General features: G+C 36.1%; 2 protein-coding genes across 2 annotated transcripts; both read left to right on the forward strand.

Moving 5' to 3' along the window:
* Window positions 1-1,652: 1,652 nt before the first annotated feature.
* Window positions 1,653-2,357, forward strand: LOC141389983 (uncharacterized). The gene has a single exon (XM_073962351.1). It carries the CDS (start codon window positions 1,653-1,655, stop codon window positions 2,355-2,357), a length of 705 nt encoding a protein of 234 aa, XP_073818452.1.
* Window positions 2,358-18,065: 15,708 nt separating this feature from the next.
* LOC141389990 (uncharacterized) lies at window positions 18,066-19,037 on the forward strand. Its single transcript, XM_073962364.1, has one exon. It carries the CDS (start codon window positions 18,066-18,068, stop codon window positions 19,035-19,037), a length of 972 nt encoding a protein of 323 aa, XP_073818465.1.
* Window positions 19,038-19,730: the final 693 nt, after the last annotated feature.

The raw sequence follows: 19,730 nt of genomic DNA on the forward strand, positions 1-19,730 counted from the left end.
TTCAGAATATTGCATGGTGGTGGCTACGAAAAGCCGGGCCGACCGAACTTAACACTTTTCTACTTGTTTAAAGTTGATATGTTCTACTTTCATACTCAGATTTGTATAGCATCTCAAATACAAATTTTAACAACATTCTTCTAGTCTAATCTAATTCTAATATGTCTCCTTAACAGCCAATTCCAGTTAATGATTTTCAGATTTTGGTTGCAGTCCAAAAATATTGTTACGAATGTAACTGGTACATTTAAGTAAATTTCGGTGATATTCTGTTGATTTAATAATTAGAATTGTAACGAAAATTTTCATTAAACGTTTAGTTTATTTAAAACAAATTTACAACAACAATTACTGTATAGATTTCCAATCAGTACTTTTCTAAGTTTGCTTTGCTATTGTTCTTTTTGTACGCTTTCGGTTCCCTCTCTCTCTCTTTCATTTATTAGGACTATTCAGTAATGCTTCTGCATTGTGACGTCATTCACTGAAACCCCTTCTCCTCTTCCTTATTTACTACCTCTGCCCCCATCAGTTGTTTACATTAATTGGTCTGTTTGTATACGAGTATGTGCGTATGTGTATTTGCGAATCCACTATCATGTCCCGTGATCATTGTGGACCATTCTACGTTAAGGAGACTAGAACAGTCTATGTATCAGCGGGCACGTATAAATACGCAAAAAGAGCGGCTGGGCGAGTGGAGTTGTAATGTGACCGCGACTTAAAATCGTCAGTGTAATCTAAAGCGTAAAGAAGTAACCTGAATTGAGTAAAGCTGTATGCTTACTAGTTAGTGAATAACGTCAATAAAGCATTGCGGGATCATAATCCAAAAAGATGGTACATATCGTATCGGGATTAACTTAAACATGATTCGGTAGCAATATTTTAATATTCATACATTTTATTTGGTACAAATCGTATATTTTGTACAAACAACGTCTAAACGGGATTAAGTTAAACCTAATTCCGTAACAATATTTTAATTTTCATTCATTTTACAATTTAAATTATTTTGTACCATTCAATTTAGCGGTTGTTGTAACATTAATGCTCAGTCGCCAGTTAGTTACAACATTTACATTTTAATACGACAATCAAACATTAAAATAATTTTATGTTTATTTTATTAAGGTACATTATGAGATTTTATTACCCTGATGTGATGTTGTCCAGATATTAAAAGAATATTTCAAGATTTGTGCGCATGTGCTCATTTTGATAACTGTCTATCACAATCAATAATTTAAAATATGATAGGTTATATAATTAAAATATATTAGGTTATATAATTAAGCTAATCATGTCTCTGTATGGCCATGTGAAGTTCGACGCGTGTACATTAATTCTAACTACATATGCCTCGATCGCAACAAATCAGACTAATGAATGAATAAATATCCATAGATCTGAATATGAATGTCAGAAATACATATGAATATTAGAGATCAGAGAGTAAGTTATGAGGTGGAAGGTTTCGATTTATGATTTTTTATGTTACAATTTTCAATAGATTGACGTTTTGTTAGTTAAACTGATTTCAGGTGAATACAAAATTAGGTCAAAGTATAAAACAGATGACATCGATGTGTGTCGTTTCATTCTTAGTAAACCATCGAAAAATAGAACAGTAGCATCGTCCGACCAAAAAGATGCGTACAATTATTATTTTATCATTGGTGGCAGTTGCCTGTGCACAATACAATTATCAACTTGGTGAAGATGATGGTGGATTAAATGGAAGTGGACTTCATAAAGGGTTTACTAATGATGTGGAAAACTCCTTCCTAAATTACGCTGGAAAATCACAATTGGAAAAATCAAACGGAGACAATAGCAATGTAAGCCCAGCTATCGACCCTGAAGCAACATCTCCAGCAAATGAATTTATAACATACACGGTTGATGAAAATGACTTCAAGGATAAGGATTCGGATCAGATTCTACAATCTGCAAGGAAACCTACACGTGTTATTTTCATAAGAGGACCCTCAAAGAATCAACTCGAAGATGCCATATTAGCATTGGGCAAATATACTCCCCAAACTGACATCTACGTTCTCAGCAAACAGCCAGACATCAATGAGTTGGCAAATAAACTTAATTCTATAAATGATCATAGTAACAATCGGCCAGAGGTTCATTTTGTTAAATATCGTACGGCTGAGGATGCTGTGAATGCTCAGAACGCCATTCGGGAGCAATACAATACCTTGGGTGGTACTTCCAGAGACATAAATGGTGGTTTTGCCTCAAGTCTAAATTTTGCCTCGCAACCATCGGTTGTTCCAGCAGCTGTTGGGATACCTGCAAGCACATATTTGCCCAGTTATATTCGTCGCTTTAGACGTTATTAAGATAAACGGGGAGATTGGATATTTCAATCTTGAAGACTGAAAATTGAAACTAGATGTTCTTGTTATTATTATTATCATCGTTATTATTATGAATAAATATTTGTTTTGTTTGAAATTGTTTACGAATGTGTATCATTATTTTTACTCCAATACTTAAAATGTTTTTGGATGCCGAACGAACAAGGCATAAGGGTTTGGTGTGCCTGAAGAAAACAATACTTGGCTGGTAGAAAATTGTGTATATCGTTAAACTCATCACTAAAGAAGACACATTTCCGGTCGGACCGGAAAGTTTCTATACCCTTCACCATAAATTATATTGAAACCATATTTCAGAACTTTCATTTGGATGATGTGTCTGAAGCTTATACCCTCCATCATAAATTATATAGGAACCAGATTTTAGCCATTTCGTTTGGATCATGTTGATAAAATTTTAAAAATACCATTTAAACGGAGACTAAATAATGTGCGTGAGAAAAATGTGTTTAATACTTTCAAACTACGGAAATTGCTGAGGTTTCGTTCTACGGAGCTATACCAAAATATGGACATATAATAAAATTTTTGATGCATAAGTTTTCAAAACATGTAGCTATATGCAAATATGGACATAATTTGGTGTAAAAGTTTTGAGACCATTGGCAACCTCAAATTTCAATTATAGATAGTTTGATCGAAAAATGTACCGAAAATACCTAAGATCGGGACGTACCGTCGGCCAGGGACGCAGGGTGCCAATGAATTTTTTGCGTCAAAAACTTCTAAAATCTGCTATATGTAGAATACCCACTTAAAAGTTTTCCCTGTCATCAATGAAGTATAATTGTACCCTCAGCCTTTAGGGTTATGAGATCATACATATTTTGCTCCGTTACAAATGTGCCTCATCGAAATAATGATTTTAGACTCCACTTATATATTTCAGAAAAGCTGGAATTACTTAGCCACAGTCCGTCCGTCTGTATCTCTGTTTGTCTGGCAGGCCGGAGCCCATGATAACTCTCAAACGGATCAACCGAAAAATAACAAGCAGGAACGGCGTTAAGTTCGGCCAGGAAGACGTAGACCTATGCGAGAAAAATTTATACACCCAACGAACACTAAGTACCGAATTTCAGCCATTTCGGTGTGATGATGAGGCTAAAACCTTCAAAATATCGGAAATCAGGTGGTACCGTTCTATGGGGCTATATCAAGACGTGGACCGATATAGCCCATTTATAGCCCACCAAATTACAAAGCTCTATCTTAAAAATTGCGAGCTGTATCTTGATTTCATCGACTTAGAATTTTACTCTGATCATGAATATATATACTTTATAGGGTCTCCGATAAATTCTTCGATGTGTTACAAACGGAATTATATCCCCCATATTATGGTGGAGGGTATAAAAACAACCAGTATTAATTCCCAGCAAATTAAATGGAAGTGGTTCTATGTGAAATCATGATTTCACTGGTTCTTTTGCATGAGTTCGACTGGAGTCGTGAAAGATCCGATCCTTTTCATTGAATTTTCATGAGTGTAATTGAAGTCGTGAAAGATCCGATCTTTCTCATCGAATTTTCACGAGTGCAAATGAAGTGGGGAAAGATCCGATCTTTGTCATAATATTGTCATGATTTTAAATAAATTTATAAGTACCCGTACAATAAATGATCAAATAATCATGTACCCGAATAATTGTTTACTTGCAAAAGTTAAAATGAAAATAAAAGTCAAAAGAAAGTGGCCGATAGTGGCAAAATTAACATATTTTTATTAAAAAAAACAAGTAAGAAAAGGCTATAGTCGGACGGGGCCGACCATGTGATACCCTACACCACTACCCCTTGGAATTAACTTTCCACATATCAACATTTCTTTATGGAACAAATAAACTTATTGTAAGAAGTAACTTTGTGCATTCAGGTCCCGTATCACACCAAGCTTAAATAATAATATAGTAATTGTTTCACAAACATCTTAGAAGGGACAAGGGAGACTTCTATCATATCAATGAAGGAGTGTACCCCAATTCATATTTGCTCAATGATATGGGACCCACAGCTTATCTCCGAGTCCGAACGGAGTGTCCTAAGACACCACTTTTAGAGAAATTTTACATGGCGGAAATACTCAGAAAATGCAGCAAACCTTTGCCACCGTTGAAAAATTTGAATTTGCCTGGCTGGGGAATAGTTTTGAAAAAAGGTGGCAATGTGTGTATAAAAATTGAATTGGACAATTAAAACGTTAGGGAACCATGTTATTTGCAATAATGCAAAAACTGGGAATGGACAAATGTGGTTCTCTACACAAAACACATTATGTATTAGCACTAGCCGACGCGTTATTGCAATTTACATCCGGGGGGAGATCAGTAGATCTATGTATTTCCATATGTAGTCAACTTTGCCGGTATATATCTTCCAGGAAATAAAATATAGACCAAAAAATATTTTTTGCATTTTTCATACAAAAGTAATGGTCCATTTTACCCGCTAAATATTAACAGATCATCATCTAAAATTGTAAGCATCTACTTCGTCCTAAAGTCTTACCTCGTGCAAAATTTGGTGATTATTGAGCTATAATTGTGACCTCATCGTGTTTATGATTATAAAGAAACTACAGGGTACATTAGGCTGTAACTCTGTTATCTTATCATGTACACCAACACAATTGACATCAATAGAAAGGTCAAGCGTTCCTCTTCCAGGTATAGCTTACTTGCCAGGAATGACTCTTCCAGGAATAAAGATAAAAGCTGTATATTAAAATTTTTCACCATTTGCACACAAAAGTTGTGGTCCATTTAACCATCTAAATATTATCTGATCGCCATCTCAACTTGCAAGCTTCTACTTTGTCATATTCTCTTACCTTGTTTAAAATTTCGAGGCAATCGGACTATTATTGCGACCTACAGAGCAGCTACAAAATCGTATAAAAATTATGCTTTTCCGATTAAAATAGCGATATATTCTGATGTGAAACCGACCTCCATACCAAATTTGGTGACGATCGGTCCATAATTGCGGCCTGGAGTTTGATTACAATTTATAATGGACAGACGGACACACGGACGGACGGACGGACACACATCTCAAAATCGCTTTATCTCGGCGAGGTATGAAGATTGTTATACCACATTGGGGGTCTCCGACGAGTATTTCGCGGTGTTACATGAATTTTTACCAAAACAAACTTATAATACCCTTTCCACATAGTGGTGTAGGGTATAAAAACTATGTAAATTGTTATAAAACAAAAAAATATATTTTGTGTTTGGAAACCTGTTTAATTTTGTGGAATTAAAAATAAATATTAAAGAGACCCGGTCCATAAACCATGAGCTGTACCCGCCGGCCGACACCGATATAGTAAACGTATCGAGCTGCAACTATTGCATTGGCAAACCCCCAATGGTTGGACTAAGTTAACAATTATGTGACAAAACATGGCATCCAAAGGTGGAGAAGCATAGTAGAAGATCGGTACAGTTGGAAATATATTCTAAGAGGTAGTTTACACTATCTATCAATGTCATATGACACGAAATAAAAACATTCCATATCTACCCACGCAGGCAATGTGGAGACGTAATTTTATTACATTTTTGCTGGTGTGGACGCACAAGGTAAATGGCGTAAGGAAAATCCCCAATATTGCACATATTAGCGACTATATAATGATGGAAAATTTGATGTCATATGACATTTACATATAGTGTAAACTACCCCTTAGTTCGGATTATGTTACAATATGTTCTGTTTAGAATAAAAGCCCTCTAAATAAGTATAAATCAGACCACCAAAACATGGTAACTATTACAGAATAAATAGTTTAAAAATAATAGAATTCAAATTTATACTAGATTTCCCAAATGATGAGCCCTGTGCAGAGATTAGCACATAATTGATCGAATATTGAAAAAACGGAAATGTCTTGCAGCCATGGGAAGAGATAACTATGATTTTGGCAGATAAATGTATTAAAAAAACACATAAAGATAATAATCTTGAAAATTCCTTAAAACAAGTAAAAAAGTGTCAGTCGGCTTTGCCGACAGATATATACCCTCAGCCAATGTGAAGTGAAAATTTAACCTACGGACAGATCGAATGTATTTTAGGTCTCTTCAGAATTTTGTGACCCTTTTTGGACATTTGAACTTGCCGACAAAAATCTCGATTAGGAATGAACTGCCCTATGATACAAATATTGAACTTTTGTGGGTGAGGTACCCTTAGGGAGGTCCGGTATGGTCCATTTTAGAAGTTAAACTAAATTTTGACAATATATAAGGAGGTCCAAAGTTTGGAAAAAAATTGGTTGTCGCATTCAAGTGATATCGTTATAGCATTTTGGTCATAGCGACATGAAACTAAGTTTGGATATAATATGACGAAGACCCAATATTGGACCAAATCGTGCTCTCCGACCGCCACATATAGTGACATAGGGGTTTTTTACACCTTGCCGCTGAAAAAACCTTTTACCGTCGTAATGGAGGTAGCGAATGCAAATCGCTTCAACTAAAATTAAAGTGATTCGAGAGCAGGTCTTAAAGTGAACTTATCCGAAATTTTGTGTGAGAGGTACTAGAAGGAGTAGACAACTATAGTCCATATTCTAACCTAATCTATATCTGGTAGATATATTAGGATGTGCAAAGTATGGATTACGTCGGTCACTCCCTTCAAGAGTTATCGTGCGCACACTTTTTCCGAACATTTTTGAACTTTTGTGGGGGCGGTACCTGAAGGTGTGGATCGATCGATATGGCTTGTCTTCGAATTTAAACTATGTTTGGACAAAATATTTCGAAGGCAAAATTTTGGACCGAATCGGCAGATCCCTTCGAGAGTTATCTTGCGCTCCAACCACTACACACGGTGCCATATGGGCTTTTTGCATCTTTCAGGCTATTTTCTCAGGAAGTATGAACTTGCCCCTGATGAAATTTGTACCGTCGTATGGAGGGCAGTGAATACAAGTTGTTGCAACAAAAGTCGAAGCGATTCGAGAGCAGGTCCTAATCTGAACTTATCCCAAATTTTGTGTGGGAGTTACCCGAACGAGTGGACCGATTGAGTCCATATTCGAACCTCATCTAAGTGTGGTAGAAATTTCACGATGTGGAAAGTATGGATCAAATCGGTTACTTCCTTCAAAAGTTATCGTGCGCACAAATTTTCCGAACATTTTCGAACTTTTGTGGGGGAGGTACCGGAAGGAGTGGACCGATATAGCCCATCTTCGAACTTAAACTAAGTTTGGGCAAAATATTACCAAAGCCAAATTTTTTACCGAATCGGTTGATCCATTCGAGAGTTATCGTGCGCACCAGCCAGCCAGACAGACGGACAGACAGACAGACGGACGGACATTGCTAAATCGACTCCAAATTGTCTGAAACACATTTCGTCCAAACATACTTGGGGTCTAAAATCATTATTTCGATTAGGCACATTTTTAGCCTAAAGGCTGAGGGTATAAAAAGAAAAATTATATCATTTGTGTATTGTACTCAACAAATTACATAATTGGTCTCCAAATTTTATTTCTGATTGTTGGAAATCCAGATCCAATGCATTGGTGCACAATGCAATGAGAATGAACTGGTGCAAGATGACTTGACGATGAACTGGTGCAAAATGCCATGACAATGAAGTGTTGCAAAATGCCATGGCAATGAACTGGTGCACAATACCATGACAATGAACTGGTGCAAAATGCCATGACAATGAACTGATGCAAAATTCAATGACAATGAATTCGTGAAAGCATGTGTCACTCCGTTGTAAATTTCATCGGTGATTCACCCGAATTTTCATCGATGCCATGTCACTTGCACCTATGATTCAACTCATGATTTGTCATCGAACATTTTGCTGGGTTCTTAATATAAATATGATTGCTGTTTATTCTGTATTATTTCTTTTCTTACAACGACAAAGAATACCTTTTTAATCGGTGGTATTGGCGACAGAGGCCTTTTAGTAATAACGCGTAGACGTTATTCTTCAACAAGTGACTAATGACAAGTGAACGCAGAGGTTCTAAGTGATCGCACAGGATCCCATGTCATACAAATACAGGTACAATTATTCCAGTGAGAGTAGGAGTGTACCAAAGCGAGCAAACCGATAACAAACGATGCCAGTCGGCGATCCGCACACTACGGTCTCCGCAGAGGGAGTTGTAGAGAATATGCCAATGCGCCAATCAGCATCCGTGATTGATCGAGCAGGGGAATTTGAGGGACAAAGTATCTAACTTATACATTGCCGCCCACCTTGATACACGTAAACGTGGATCAACAAATTAAAGCTAGGAATAATTATGATAAAGGTTTATAATGTTGTACAAATGTGTTAATAATAGGATTCATAAACGTAAATTTCGATTCCCAAGTGAGCTATAGTATAAATGATCGATTTCCATAAACGAGCAATTAAGAAATGATCGACTCCGATATTCGATCTATTCAATAATATGGAGTCGAGTAACTGAACAATTCAATTTTAGTTTTCAAGATATAATATAAAATATTGTGGGCGATTTTCAATATCACTATCGATTGCTAAGTTATGTGCTAGGGCGGTAGGAAAGAACCGGTAATGAGGTAACCGAAAATAGCAACGAATCTAAAACAATTTTGGGCGGTTCAGATTGAAGTATTTTAGTATATAGATCAGCGCCAAGTAGCAAGTCTATTGGGCTGTCATCATAAGAAACCTCTAATTCTAATTTAGGGACCTGAGCTTTCAATTTTGACATGGGTGGAGGCGAGAACAATTTCCCCTTGACATTAGGAAAGACTAATGCTTTAGTTTCCACAATTCTAGACGAATTTTTAAAGGACGACAATTTCAAAGAACAAACTTCTTTAGGTGTACCAGATTTTTTAGCAAGTTGTAATACCAATATTCTTCTTAAACTTCTTGGTTACAATTGACATTTTAGATGATGGATCTCAGATAGCACGCTATGCGATTTGCCATTATGCACAACATTTACTTTGGTGGTTCCAAGAAGCACATTATTATCTATTGAGTGGATAGGAACCGGTTTGAGTTTGCTTTGGTCAGCAGTTTCTCAACTTTTGACCTTTGTAAAAGCCAGAGCGGTATTTTGTGGCGACAACTTACAACCATAAACTCGACTTTTGAGAGGTTTAAAAGCCGGAGCGGAGCTTCGTTGCGACAAAGTAGAATTTAATTCTCGACTTTTGACATCATGAAAGGTCTTCGAAGGTGACGAAGCAACAACTTTTCTAACTGGTGGCCGGTGGAGAAGGCTGTGATGCCTTTGTCTGCATGTGTTGCAACTATGTTTGGTATTACATTTCTTAACAGCATGACCACGATATGAGCAATTAATGCAATAATTGTTCTTTGTAGCAATTGAGAATTTGTCCACAAACGATAGTTTAGAAAACTGGGGGCAGAGGCGCAAAACATGTCTCTGATTAGGACAAATGGGGCAACACACATTTTTAGATTGATGTACCGACAACAATTTATTGAAGGATCTACATGGATCAACATTATTCGGTGACGATTTTGTGATCTGATTACCGTACAAACTTTGGATACACATAAATGTCTGTATCCTCTCTGTGAGGAGAGCATCTAAGTCTTTCCAAGAAGGTAACGACTACTTATTTTTGATGCTTTGCTCCCACAGGGTCAAAGCCTATTTTGGTAAACGCAGCAAACAAATACAAACTGTAATTGGATCCCAATGATCCGAAATGACGTCATAGACGGTCATTGCAGCTAGACTAATCCCACGCTGGATAGTTTTCAAACAAGAGTTTGTTTCATTATCAAAAAAGGGAGATTGAAGAATTGCTGGATGTGACTATTCTCCAGGATACATTTATTGTTATACGTATCCGACAATGTTTCCAAGCTAAGGGAAAACTGTTATTGGTGAGTGGAAATCTCGAAACGATTTCACGAACCTCACCGGAGGTTTTCTGCAACAAATAGCAGAAGCGTTCAACGTCTCACAGACGCGAATTGTCAACAAATAGGGTGGTGAAAATATCCCGAAAGGTTGGCCAAGACATAAAGTTTCCAGCAAAAATATCAATGTCGATAGGTGACAAAGGCAGACTAAGAGCATCGACAGTTGACTTGGAGTGGTTAGCAACAGGGGCAGCAGAACAATTTGTGGTGGTGGTGATTAGAAGAGGGGGTGATGATGCGGTAATGCAATTTATGAGGGGGGAGGGGGGTGTATTGATTCCTTTTCGACCAAAATGCTCAATTAGAACGATGGAGGAAAATAAAAAGATAAAAATAAAAACACACGGTATCAGTTATTTTGGTATAAAATAGGTTTGGTGGTTTATTTAAGTTCTTGTGTTCTTTTCAGCAATCAGATTACCTTTTTTCTTGGTGGTGTTGGCGTCAGAGGCCTTGGTGCTTATCTATTGAGGATGGTGTGTACTCTCGAAGGGGGTAATCGATTCGGTCTAAACTTTGTACATCGCAATAGTTCATTCACTATTGCGGTCCACTCCTTCAAATGTCGTAAAATTACTTCTAAACTTACATCAATTTCCGATAGAAAAGGTATGGACAACATTTTCAGGTACCACCCTCACAAAAGTCAATCGGCAAGGGTACAGTCCTTGTTGATTAATTGGGGTTCTATAAAGATCGAAGGATCTATAAAGATTTGAAGCAATAAATTTGATATAAGAAATATTTAAATTCTAGTACCAATGTGTTTAATGTTATCGAGTGCAACAACTTCTACTCGTACAATTAAGAAATTGATACTGTTTCTTTTGTAACATTATACCAAAAGTAGAGAATACAGCCGGAATAACAATCGAGGGGTTGTTCGACTTGTAATATTTTGACATGATTTAGCTAAGAGTTTGCCGATTGATGTCTGATATTGGTATCTAAGATACGAGGGCGGTTCGGAAACTTCTTAGCCCATCAATGAAAGAGAATAGTTAGTTTTTCAAAAATATTTTTATTTTTCAATATAATCTCCTGAAACTTCAATACACTTAGTCTAACGCTTTTCTAGCAATTCTATCCCTTGATTATAATAGTTTTCCTCAAGGTCTTCAAAATAGTGGTTTACAACTGTAATTGCATGTTCATTTGAGGTAAAACGCTTGCCAACAAGGAATGTTTTTAGATTTGGGAACAAGTAAAAGTCACTGGGAGCTAAATCAGGAGAATGAGGTGGGTGGTCAAGCAACTTGTACTTTAATTCGTTGATTTTAGCCATTGTTAAAACACTCTTGTGCGTTGGTGCGTTGTCATGATGAATTTGTACATTTAATTGATCCAAAAGGTTGCAATAGTACTCTGAATTTATTGTTTTACCCTTTTGCAGATAGTCAATCAATAAAATACCTTTGAAGTCCCAAAAAACCGTTGCCATAACCTTACCAGCCGATTGAATTGTTTTTGCCTTCTTTGGGGCACATCTCAATGGTTTGGCTGTTATATGCCAAAATATCCAAAAAAAGGCCATAAAAAACTTAAAGTCAAAATCGGGAGGCTCGATTTTTACGGTAGATATATGGTCCAGTGGACTTTTTTGCTCAGTTCATTCCCAGGAATCAGAAACGCGAAGGGCTCATTAAGGTTTTCAAATCGCCCCAGCCTAATATAGAATAATTTTCTGAGTCTATTTATGCATGTCGGTTTCCACGTTAATTATACCCCCCACCATAATATGGAGGGTATAATTAAATTTGTCATTACGTTTGTAACACATCGAAATATTCATCGGAGATCCTATAAAATATATATTCTTGATTAGGGTAAAATTCTATGCCGATATAACCATGTCCGTCTGTCCGTCCGTCTGTTGAAATCAAGATACAACAATTTTTAAGGTAGAGCTTTGTATGTTGGTATAGAAGTTTCTATTACTACTAGGATGTTTGGCATTCCAAATGGGCTATATTGGTCCACGTTTTGATATAGCCCCCATTGAACGGTACCACCCGATTTCCGACATTTCGAAGGTTGTGGCCTCAATATTCCACCGAAATTGCTGAAATTTGGTATTTAGTTTTCATTTGGGGGCATAAAACTTTCCTCCAGAAATTAGTCGGTACATTTCGGAAGAAATGACTGAAATTGTGTATTTAGCGCTTTTTAAATAAATCGCGATTTAAGTTGACATTTTTAGGGGTTGTTTAGGTTTTCACGATTTTGCTTAGAAACCGCAAGTCCTATCAAAATGGGACTAAGAAAAATGTTGTAGCTATGAAAATTCTGTACAAGATTGCAATTATGGTATTATCGTCCGTTTTACCGTTTTTGAGATATAGAAGTTCAAATTGGGACAATTCAAATTCAATTCTGTATAGCCCCCTTATAAAACAATGTCATGACTGCAAATTCCCAACTTAAACTTATATATCTAAAAAAATGTAACAACTTAGGATAAGTTACTTAAGCAAGTCTTGTAGAGAATTTTCACAGCTTTAAGATTTTCTCAGGTCCCATATCGATAAGACTTACCGTATTCAAGCAAAATCGCGAAACCCTAACAAAAAACCTAAAAATTTAAACTGAGCTTCTTTATCTCAAAAATGGTACAGGCTGGGAACAAATGGTAAAGGTCAATCCTCTAGAGAATTTTTACAGCTACAACATTTTCTTTAGCTCCATTTAGATTGGACTTGCTTTTTCCAAGTAAAATCGTGAAAACCTAAAAAACACCAAAAATGTGAATTTTGACAGCGATTTATTTAAAAATCACTAAAGCGATTTTTTCTTGTTTTTGGATTTTTCTGATCTATGAACACTGCTGTTTCAGAATTTAGAAAAACTTTCCCTGTGTAAGCGGTTTTCATCAAAAGTTAGTTAAGGCGCACCCTTCATGACATTGTTTTTTAAGGGGTCGATACAGTCAGTGCATTGTCCCAATTTGAACTTCTATATCTCAAAAATGGTAAAATCTACGAAAATACCATACAGGTCGATCTTGTAGAAAATTTTCATGGCTACAACATTTGTTAGTCCCATTTTGATTGGACTTGCGGTTTCCAAGTAAAATCGTGAAAACCTAAAAAACACCTAAAAATGTGAATTTTGACAGCGATTTATTTAAAAATCACTACAGCGATTTTTTCTTGTTTTTGGATTTTTCTCATCTTTGAACACTGCTGTTTCAGAATTTAGAAAAACTTTCCCTGTGTAAGCGGTTTTCATCAAAAGTTAGTTAAGGCGCACTCTTCATGACATTGTTTTTTAAGGGGTCGATACAGTCAGTGCATTGTCCCAATTTGAACTTCTATATCTCAAAAATGGTAAAATCTCCGAAAATACCATACAGGTCGATCTTGTAGAAAATATTCATGGCTACAACATTTTTTTAGTCCCATTTTGATAGGACTTGCGGTTACTAAGCAAAATCGTGAAAACCTAAACAACCCCTAAAAATGTCAACTTAAATCGCGATTTATTTAAAAAGCGCTCCGGCGATTTTTTTTGTTTTTTGATTTTTCTCATCTATGAACATTGTAGTTTCAGAATCCGCAAAAACTTCCAAGGTGTAAGCACCTTCCATTTAAAATAGTTTCAAGAGCACCGTGTACATCCTAATTTTCGGTATTTTGAAGGCTGTGGCCTCAATATGCCACCGAAATGGTTGATATTTGGTATTTAGTCTTCGTTGTGGGTACAAAACTCTCCACTTGAAATTTCTAGGTATAGGTCCACGCCTTCATATTGCCCCCATAGAACGGTATCTCCGATTTTCAGTATTTCGAAGGTTGTGGCTTCAATATTCCACCAAAAGTAGTTTTTTTAATATTTTATTAAAACAACTTTTATTTATTATTGGGAAAAAAATTGGCGATGTTTACCAAGGGGTAAGGCAGGGAAAACAATAGTTTCAGATCTCGCCACAGATCTTCATCAGTCCCTTGGTTCTTATTTTTCAACAAGAAACTTTTTATACCCAAGTATCAAATGCTCGCTCAAATAGATACGTGCGCAATGAAACACTCTGATCAAGAATTTCTTTGGAATTTCTTTACCCCTTGGTAAACATCGCCAAATTTTTAATTAAGCCTGACTATTTTGAAAAACAAAATAGAAGTCGTCATCCCAAAACAAAAAACGCCAACCCTCCTAATTGTGAGACCGGGCACCGTCGAAATGTTGTTTATTGCTGTAGTATGCAATACCAACAAATTAGTTATGTGTTTTTTCATTGAGAATTGACGAACGCATAGCAGTGGGAAAGATTTGGTTTTGTTTGCAAGTGAAGTTGCTCGAGTTTAGGTAGTGCCAAAGAAATTCTCGATCAGAGTGTTTCTTTGTACACGTATCTATATGAGCGAGCAATTGACACTTGGGTATAAAAAGTTTCTTGTTGAAAAACAAGAAACAAGGGAACTGATGAAGATCTGTGGCGAGATCTGAAACTATAGTCTTCCATGCCTTACCCCTTGGTAAACATCGCCAAAAAATTATTCCCACAATAAATTAAAGTTGTTTTAATAAAATATTAAAATAACCGTTATGGGAATAAGCCTGACTATTTTGAAAAACAAAATAGAAGTCGCTATACCAAAACAAAAAACGCCAATCCTCCTAAGTTTGGTATTTAGGCTTTGGGGTTATAAAATATTACAAGTCTTCCTATATTCCACATAGAAGTGTACTTCTTGATTTTCGGCAGTTTTAGGTTTTTGCCACATTATCTTACCGAAGTATGGGAAATTTGGTATTTAGTCTTCTTCATAAACCAAAATAAGCTAATTGTTTCATTTACTTCAATACAACTCGTGGGGGGTGTATAACAAGTTCGGCCCGGCCGAACTTAACGCCGTTCATATTCGTTTTTATTTCGCAACGTCCAGGTCGCATTTCCTATCCGATTCGGCTAAAAATTGGAGAAGTTAGCTATTGGAAGAACGCAATTGCTTTTTGTGAAAATCGGTTCAGATTTGGATATAGCTCCCATATATAGTTTTGACCGATTTCTTGTATTCGATGCAGCAAACACGCTGTGTATATCCAATAGGATGGGTGCCATCTGATCTAATCCGACATCGATTTTTAATGAAATTTTGAATATGTGACTGAATTTGGTATAGAAATAGATTTGCCAAATTATAATGAAATCGGCCTAGATTTTGATAATGCTCCCATATATTTTACATACTCACAGTCGTGTAGGGTACCATATAGTCGGCTTCGCCCGACTTTGATGTTTGCCTTACTGGTTTTTACTTGTTTATTTGATCTTCTCTAGGGGTATACCCCAGTTTTATAGTGAATTCTCGTGTAGGTCTACGTTGTGATATGGTCACCATAGAACAGTAAGGCCTGATTTCCAGTATTTTGAAGAATTTCGCGACATTATTTATTTCGGTTTTAATCACGTTATCCATTCGAAATAACTGAAATTTGTATTTAGTGTTTACCATTGGTATAAAACATTTCTTCAGAGGATTAGAATTAGAACTAGTGTTTTGGTCACATTTTCCGACAATTTGGTATTGCGGGCAGTGTTGCCAGTATTGGGAATTTTTCCCCAAACTAGGGATATTTTTTCGAAAATGGGGAACAAAATTTGGGATTGGGGAGCTGGGGATTTGATGGGGAAAGCCTTACAAATTGGGGGATTTTATGGGGAATTTTTGTCTACAAATCAACATGCAATTTTTATGAAAAAGAAGCACAATCGTCAATCAAATCCTCTTGTTTTCAAATCTTGTAGTTCTCATCGAGAATAATGTACTTTGAATATTTGGAACATGCTGAAATTAATAAAATATATAGCAAATAATATACCACAAGACGTGTAAGTCAAGTTCCTATGATGGTAGCCGACTGTATTGTTGTGTATGTCGTATGACCTACAGAATTACTTCATATTTTCAAATGGTGAGGCGGAAAATTCGATTATTTTTGCTGCCATCTCGGTTTGAAACTTTGACATGATGACACCAAATTTTTTAAAAGTTTGTTAAACTCCTCAGTAAGGGGACACATTTCTAAATATGTCGACTATATAAAACTTCATCGAAAGGAGTGTCGAACTATGCGCGCAAAATTGTTTGAATTCAGTGTTAAGCTGGTCACCAGACTTTAATTATTATTTATGCTTAAGTACATATGTATATGGTTAGTATAGAGCGATGTTGCAAGTTAGAAGTTTTTATCAAATCGGGTACTATCGAAAGAATTCTAAAGAATTTTTCTCATATACAAAAAACTTAAAGTTCTTTTGGAATGTTCAGATTCCAAACACTTCTTACAAGTTTTAAATCGATAGAGGCAAGGAAATTTACATACCGGACGCACTGAAGGCCTCGACACATAAGAAGCATGACATTCTTGCTTAAGTCATATCTGGTAAATGACTAAAGACCAAGTTCGACCTAATTCAAATGTGATTCTGAAATATTTTTATTAGGTCGAACTTGGTATTTAGTCTTTTATCAGATATAACTTAAGCATGAATGACATGCTTCTTATACATATGTCGAGGCCTTAACATTGAGTCAAAAGCAATAAATTAAAAAAAAAACATTTCCTGATAGTATTAACACCAACAAGGGGATGGTGAAATCATCGTTTTCGTGAATAACCCGGCAATAAAGTGAAATATTAATACAATTATTAAGAATATTAATACAAATTTTCAGAATTTTTGGGGATGAACGACTCTGAATTTGGGGATGAGGCACAGAAAAATACTGGCAACACTGTTTGCGGGTATTTGTTGAAACAAAACTTCAAATAGGAAATTTCTAAATATAGGCCTTTGTTTTGATAGGGATACTGTATAACAAAACCGACCGACGTGGGTTATTTTGAAGGATTTTGGTAAAATTTCATACTGGATAAAAAAACTTCACACAAAAAACGATCAATATAGGCTCATGTTTTGGCATATGCCCCATATGACAATACATCCCGATTTAACATATTTTGGCTAAGAAACATACACGTCTCGTGAATATTAAGCATTCTTTAAAATTAGGTGTTCTATTTTAGTTCAATAACGTTCGTGGTGCAGGGTATAAAACATTCGACCCGGCCAAACCTAACACCGTTTACACTTTTTAAAAATATTACTTGATTCACTAGTGATCTAAAATATTATATAATTTTTCTTTGAATTAAAAATTAATATTAATAATACATAATATAGATATAAATTCCCTTCACAAATTATGTAGCTTCGATAAACACAACAGTGAATTATCTACTCCAAACCGGCTTAATACACGCTCGTTCCCATGATAAGTGAGACAGCTATTTTGCTCGCTCATAGAATAAAAAAAAATTATATTCTTGCAAAACAAGATGAAAATTAAACGCGGAAGCCTAATTTAAAAATCCACATGCATTGATAGCACTTCGAAGCAAATTTATTGCATCTGATATGGTTTCGTTTTAGATAACCATTTTTTCTTGTCAGTATTTTCATTTAGAAAGGCTCTATCATGGAATAAAACAACATTTAGAATTCTATTAACTTTTCAGCAAATTAAGTTGAACTGAATCTGGAGAAAACTAAATGACCTGTGCAACAACTTCTTAATGATTTATGAGGGTAAAACGGTCAATTATGTTTTTCGTTCAAAGTAATTTGGAAAAATTTTATTGTATAAAAATAGCTGTTGATTCGATGAAACTTCATTCCACTCCAGTTTATCTATCTCTTAAGTAGTATCAGCGAAAAAACAAATCCTCCCAAAGATGCGTGCCTTCATTGTGTTGTGTTTGGTGGCTACAGCATGTGCCCAATATAATTATCAAGTAGGAGGAGATTCTGGTGTCAGCAGTGGATCATTCAATAGTGGTGCTGCTTCTAATACAGCATCATTTGGAGTTTCAAGTGTTGGAGGTGCAAGCATTTCTAGTGGAATTAGCGGCGGTAACAGCTTTTCAGTATCCTCCAATGCTGGTCCTGCTGTAGGTTCCAGCTCAACATTCGGTGTATCCAGTGGAAGTTCTTCATATGCTCCCACTTCATCCGGTCCTGCTTTTACTGGTGCCTCGGAGGGTTCCTTTGGTTCTGCATCCAGCATTGCTCCTGCCCAAGCTGAATTGGAAAAGGAATTCTATACTTTCACTGCCAACGAAGAAGATTTCGCTGAACCTGCCGCTTCCAATCAATTCAACAATGTTGCCAAACAAGGTCTTCGTGTTATTTTCATTAAGGGCCCCGAAAATAACGGCCTCGAAGATGCCGTCTTGGGATTGGCCAAATCCGCTTCCGAACAACAAACTGCCATCTATGTCCTCAACAAACAGGCCGATCTCTCTGCTTTGGCTGAAAAATTGAATGCTGAAAATACTGATGTTAATCACAAACCTGAAGTTCATTTTGTCAAATATCGTACCCCAGAAGATGCTGCCAATGCTCAAAGAACCATTCAAGCTCAATACGATGCTTTGGGTGGTAAATCTGAACACATCAATGGTGGCGTTGCTACATCCTTGAACTTTGCCTCTGCTGCTCCTGCAGTTGGTACCGCTGGTCAACAGAGTGGTTCATTCCAAGTTGCTACTGGTGGACAACAAAGTGGATCATTCCTAGCCGCTACTGGTGGACAACAAAGTGGATCATTCCTAGCCGCTACTGGTGGACAACAAGGTGGATCATTCCAAGCTGCCACCAGCGCCACCTATTTGCCTGCTTCCGTTCTCCGCCGATTCCGTCATTAAGTGATTTTGTGATTTTTAAGACTCTTGTGACATGATTGATCATTATGTTTGTTAACTTTTTATTTTTGGTTATAATGTGAACTAAAATAAAAAAAATATTTGGTTTGGATTTTGGAACATCTACTCTCAGTACGATTATATACAAATTATATGCATGTTTTGTTTTAAATTATGATAATAATCAGTCATAAGCTTTTTAAGCAAGCTCCGGAAATTTGGGGATATTTTGGCAATTTTATATTATTTTGCTTAATTGGTTGATATCTTATTCAATGAAAACTTTAAGTTAGGATATTATAGTCAGCTTTTTGAAAGTCGTTGGATACGATTCCATATTTTCAGTGGTGCTTTTGGATCAATTCATTGAAGTGTAACAATTTTACATACTTAACAAAAAATAATGGGCACAATATATGTTATAGTTTGCAAGAAATAGTTTTATTCTTACCCCAGGAATTTGAAAAATACATATTTTCCAAAATGTGGGAAAATAGTCGTATTTAGGAACCAGCCGCGCCCACAACGTATAATATTTTGACCTATTTTTTTGGTTTCCTTAGTTTCAATATGTTTACTATCGAATCCCATATATAAATTGACTATTAGTGAGGACAAAAAAGTTGGGGGTTTGGCAAACAAAATGAATTTCTTGATGCTAAGCCCATTATTCTAGTTCCCCTGACATTATATAGT

The sequence above is a fragment of the Musca autumnalis genome, unplaced genomic scaffold, assembly GCF_047663935.1.
Source record: "Musca autumnalis isolate F117 unplaced genomic scaffold, ASM4766393v1 scaffold_1, whole genome shotgun sequence".
In the NCBI taxonomy this organism is placed as follows: Eukaryota; Metazoa; Arthropoda; class Insecta; order Diptera; family Muscidae; genus Musca; species Musca autumnalis.